General features: G+C 55.3%; 1 protein-coding gene across 1 annotated transcript in view; it reads right to left on the reverse strand.

Annotated features, from left to right (window-relative positions):
- Positions 1–2,410: 2,410 nt before the first annotated feature.
- LOC106897390 (sushi, nidogen and EGF-like domain-containing protein 1) overlaps positions 2,411–5,644 on the reverse strand; it is an 8,447-nt gene continuing 5,213 nt past the window's right edge. The window contains exons 5-6 of the mRNA XM_014957987.1: positions 5,307–5,588; positions 2,411–2,741 (exon numbers count right to left, since the gene is read on the reverse strand). Coding sequence (XP_014813473.1) covers positions 2,529–2,741; positions 5,307–5,588 — 495 coding nt within the window. The 3' untranslated portion in view covers positions 2,411–2,528. The remainder of the gene's footprint in view (positions 2,742–5,306; positions 5,589–5,644) is intronic.

The raw sequence follows: 5,644 nt of genomic DNA on the forward strand, positions 1-5,644 counted from the left end.
GGGGACAACGGGGACAATGGGGATAATGGAGATGGTGGGGACAATGAGGTCAATGAGGAGGATGGAAGGTGATGGGGACAATGGGGACAACGAGGTCGATGGGGACAATGGGGACAAGAGGATTGATGGGGACAACGGGGACAATGGAGATGGTGGGGACAATGGGGACAATGAGGTCGATGAGGACGATGGAGGGTGATGGGGACAATGGAGATGGTGGAGACAACGGGGACAATGAGGTCGATGAGGACATCGGAGGGGGATGGAGACAATGGAGATGGTGGGGACAACGGGGACAACGGGGACAATGGGGATAATGGAGATGGTGGGGACAATGAGGTCAATGAGGAGGATGGAAGGTGATGGGGACAATGGGGACAACGAGGTCAACGGGGACAACGGGGGCAAGAGTATTTTTGGGGACAACGAGGATGATGGGGACAATGGAGATGGTGGAGACAACGGGGACAATGAGGTCGATGAGGACATCGGAGGGTGATGGAGACCATGGGGCCAACGAGGTCAACGGGGACAATGGGGACAAAGAACGGGGGAGGGATGATGGGGACCATGGGGGGACAATGGGGACACAGGGGACAGTCCCTCTGCTCCAGGTCTTCATCTACCTACGAGAAGAAACCAAGACGTCAAGAAGACGAACCCATTTTCCCAATTCTCCTTTTTTTTTTTTTATTTTTGAACCCATTTTTTTCCACCCCAAAAACTTACAACCAGCAGCTGTTGCCCTTTCGGGCCACCTTGGGGACATCGGTGGGGACACCCGTCACCTTAAAGTCATCCACCTGGAAGACCCAGCGCCCGGGGACGTTGACGTTGGAGGTTTGGGTGATGTTGATGATGGCGTCGGTCTGGGACCCCGGGATGTTGTAGAAGTTGGTCTCATCGCCGCTGTTGAAACCGGCCTGAAAACGAGGCCAAGATGGCGGATGGGGAGGCTTAACGTTCCCCCTCCCCCCATGGGGTGGGCCAACCTTCTACTGAGGGTGGTGGCCCCCCAAAATGACGTCATGGGCCAAGCTCCAAGCAACAGTGAAGCTGGTGGTGGCTTCCAAAAATGATGTGGGGCAACCTCCAACCTTCATCATGGTTGGAGCAACGTCCAACCTTCACCATCATTGGAGCAACCTCCAACCTTCACCGTCGTTGGACCAGTCTTGACCATCGTTGGACCAACCTTGACCATTGTTGGGCCAACATCCAACCTTCATCATCGTTGGACCAACCTTCATCATCGTTGGAGCAACCTCCAACCTTCACCGTCGTTGGACCAACCTTGACCGTAGTTGGGCCAGCATCCAACCTTCATCATTGTTGGACCAACCTTCATCATGGTTGGACCAACATCCAACCTTCATCATTGTTGGACCAACCTTGACCATCGTTGGAGCAACCTCCAACCTTCACCATCATTGGAGCAACCTCCAACCTTCACCATCGTTGGACCAGTCTTGACCATCGTTGGACCAACCTTGACCATTGTTGGGCCAACATCCAACCTTCATCATCGTTGGACCAACCTTCATCATCGTTGGAGCAACCTCCAACCTTCACCGTCGTTGGACCAACCTTGACCGTAGTTGGGCCAGCATCCAACCTTCATCATTGTTGGACCAACCTTCATCATGGTTGGACCAACATCCAACCTTCATCATTGTTGGACCAACCTTGACCATCGTTGGAGCAACCTCCAACCTTCACCATCATTGGAGCAACCTCCAACCTTCACCGTCGTTGAACCAACCTTGATCATCTTTGGGCCAACAACCAACCTTCATCATTGTTGGACCAACCTTCACCATCGTTGGAGCAACCTCCAACCTTCATCATCGTTGGACCAACCTCCAACCTTGTCTTCTCCAAAAAAATGATGCTCCAAAGTTCTACCCTCAGGGTGGTTCCCCACCAAAACTTCATGGCCCAAAGTCCTACCTTGGGCAAACTGGTGTTGTCCCTCTAAAAACCAGTATGGGTCAACCATCCTCCCCAGTTCCTCATCTCCCCCATCCCATAACCTTCTGCTCCACCTACGTGGGCTGGGGTCCCACCAAGACCCGTTTCAGCGTCCCCGTCGCTGGCTGCCCCCGTGGTCCACTGGATGTCCCAGTAGTTGAGGATGATGAAGGACACCTTGGTGTCGGTGGTCAGGACGGCTTGGAAGGTGTTGCCCTATCAGAAAGAAGGGGGACGTGACATCATCAGGGGTGGACACAGTGGCCAGTAGGGACACGAGTGGGTTATGAAGGCCACCAATAGAAGGTGAAGGCCACCAATGGGTCGTGAAGGCCACGAACCAACCTTGATCATCTTTGGGCCAACAACCAACCTTCATCATTGTTGGACCAACCTTCATCATCGTTGGAGCAACCTCCAACCTTCATCATCGTTGGACCAACCTCCAACCTTGTCTTCTCCAAAAAAATGATGCTCCAAAGTTCTACCCTCAGGGTGGTTCCCCACCAAAACTTCATGGCCCAAAGTCCTACCTTGGGCAAACTGGTGTTGTCCCTCTAAAAACCAGTATGGGTCAACCATCCTCCCCAGTTCCTCATCTCCCCCATCCCATAACCTTCTGCTCCACCTACGTGGGCTGGGGTCCCACCAAGACCCGTTTCAGCGTCCCCGTCGCTGGCTGCCCCCGTGGTCCACTGGATGTCCCAGTAGTTGAGGATGATGAAGGACACCTTGGTGTCGGTGGTCAGGACGGCTTGGAAGGTGTTGCCCTATCAGAAAGAAGGGGGACGTGACATCATCAGGGGTGGACACAGTGGCCAGTAGGGACACGAGTGGGTTATGAAGGCCACCAATGGGTGGTGGAGGCCACCAATGGGGGGTGAAGGCCACCAATGGGTCGTGAAGGCCACGAATGGGTTATGAAGGCCACCAATAGGTCACGAAGGCCAACAAATGGGTCATGAGACCAACACATGGGTTGTAAGACCAACATAGGGGTCAGAAGACCAACATGTGGGTCATCACGTGGGTCGCAAGGCCAACACATGAGTCCAAGACCAACACGTGGGTCAGAAGGCCAACATGGGGGTCAGAAGACCAACGAATGGGTTATGAAGGCCACCAATAGGTCACGAAGGCCAACAAATGGGTCATGAGACCAACACATGGGTTGTAAGACCAACATGGGGGTCAGAAGGCCAACGTGTGGGTCATCACATGGGTCACAAGGCCAACATGGGGGTCATCACGTGGGTCACAAGGCCAACATGGGGGTCAGAAGACCACCATGTGGGTCCTAAGACCACCAAGTGGGTTGTAAGTCCAACATGTGGGTCCAAGACCACCACATGGGTCATAAGGCCAACACGGGGGTCACAAGGCCAACAAGTGGGTCATCATGTGGGTGACAAGGGCAACATGGGGGTTCAAGACCACCACGTCCATCGTAATGCCAACATAGGGGTCAGAAGGCCAACAGGTGGGTCATCACGTGGGTGACAAGGCCAACACAGGGTTCAGAAGGCCAACACGGGGGTCAAAAGACCAACACATGGGTTGTAAGACCAACATGGGGGTCAGAAGGCCAACGTGTGGGTCATCGCATGGGTCACAAGGCCAACATGGGGGTCCAAGACCACCACGTGGATCATCACATGGGTCCAAGACCACCACATGGGATGTAAGGCCAACGTGGGGGTCAGAAGACCAACACTGGGGTCTGAAGGCCAACATGGAGGTCAGAAGGCCAACATGGGGGTCAGAAGACCACCATGTGGATCATCACATGGGTCCGAGACCACCATGTGGGTCCTAAGACCACCAAGTGGGTTGTAAGTCCAACATGTGGGTCCAAGACCACCACATGGGTCACAAGGCCAACATGGGGGTCCAAGACCACCACGTGGATCATCACGTTGGTCCAAGACCACCACATGGGATGTAAGGCCAACGTGGGGGTCAGAAGACCAACACTGGGGTCTGAAGGCCAACATGGAGGTCAGAAGGCCAACATGGGGGTCACAAGGCCAACAAGTGGGTCATCACATGGGTCCGAGACCACCATGTGGGTCCTAAGACCACCAAGTGGGTTGTAAGTCCAACATGTGGGTCCAAGAGCACCACATGGGTCATAAGGCCAACATGGGGGTCACAAGGCCAACAAGTGGGTCATCATGTGGGTGACAAGGGCAACATGGGGGTTCAAGACCACCACGTCCATCGTAATGCCAACATAGGGGTCAGAAGGCCAACGTGGGGGTCAAAAGACCAACACATGGGTTGTAAAGGTGGGTCATCACGTGGGTGACAAGGCCAACACAGGGTTCAGAAGGCCAACACGGGGGTCAAAAGACCAACACATGGGTTGTAAGACCAACATGGGGGTCAGAAGGCCAACGTGTGGGTCATCGCATGGGTCACAAGGCCAACATGGGGGTCCAAGACCACCACGTGGATCATCACATGGGTCCAAGACCACCATACGGGATGTAAGGCCAACGTGGGGGTCAGGAGACCAACGCTGGGGTCTGAAGGCCAACATGGGGGTCATCACGTGGGTCACAAGGCCAACATGGGGGTCCAAGACCACCACGTGGATCATCACATGGGTCCAAGACCACCATACGGGATGTAAGGCCAACGTGGGGGTCAGGAGTCAACCCTCCGAGACCCACGGGGAGGACCTTGAACTTGACCTGGTTGAACTTCATGAGGTTCTCCTGAAGTTCTCCTGAGGGTCAGAAGGCCAACGTGGGGGTCAAAAGACCAACACATGGGTTGTAGGACCAACATGGGGGTCAGAAGGCCAACGTGTGGGTCATCGCATGGGTCACAAGGCCAACATGGGGGTCCAAGACCACCACGTGGATCATCACATGGGTCCAAGACCACCACATGGGATGTAAGGCCAACGTGGGGGTCAGAAGACCAACACTGGGGTCTGAAGGCCAACATGGAGGTCAGAAGGCCAACATGGGGGTCAGAAGACCACCATGTGGATCATCACATGGGTCCGAGACCACCATGTGGGTCCTAAGACCACCAAGTGGGTTGTAAGTCCAACATGTGGGTCCAAGACCACCACATGGGTCATAAGGCCAACATGGGGGTCACAAGGCCAACACATGGGTTGTAGGACCAACATGGGGGTCAGAAGGCCAACGTGTGGGTCATCGCATGGGTCACAAGGCCAACATGGGGGTCCAAGACCACCACGTGGATCATCATGTTGGTCCAAGACCACCACACGGGATGTAAGGCCAACATGGGGGTCAGGAGTCCAACATGGGGGTCAGGAGACCAACCTGGGGGTCAGAAGACACGTGAGTCCTTACCTTATCGGTGGTGGAGCCGTAATAGGCCACGTGGTCCCAGGTGGCCACCAAAGCCCACGTGGCGCTGAAGGGGGTGGTGGGGAAGTACTGGTTGATGTCCTGGGTGACACGGGCCAACAGGGCGGGCTCGGTGGTCTCTCGGTAGAAGATGTCCCCTCCCAGCACGTTGTCCACGTCCGCCCAATAGGGGGCCACGAAGGAGCGCCCGTCGGCCAATGGGAGGGGGTCGGGGGTGTATTGGCTGATGCGGGTGTCGAAGGAGATGACGCCGTTGTTGTTCACCTGGGGGAGATGGCAGGTCAACCCCCAACCAGCCGGGGGGGTGGGTGACAACCACA

The sequence above is a fragment of the Calidris pugnax genome, unplaced genomic scaffold, assembly GCF_001431845.1.
Source record: "Calidris pugnax isolate Ruff unplaced genomic scaffold, ASM143184v1 scaffold397, whole genome shotgun sequence".
NCBI lineage: Eukaryota > Metazoa > Chordata > Aves > Charadriiformes > Scolopacidae > Calidris > Calidris pugnax.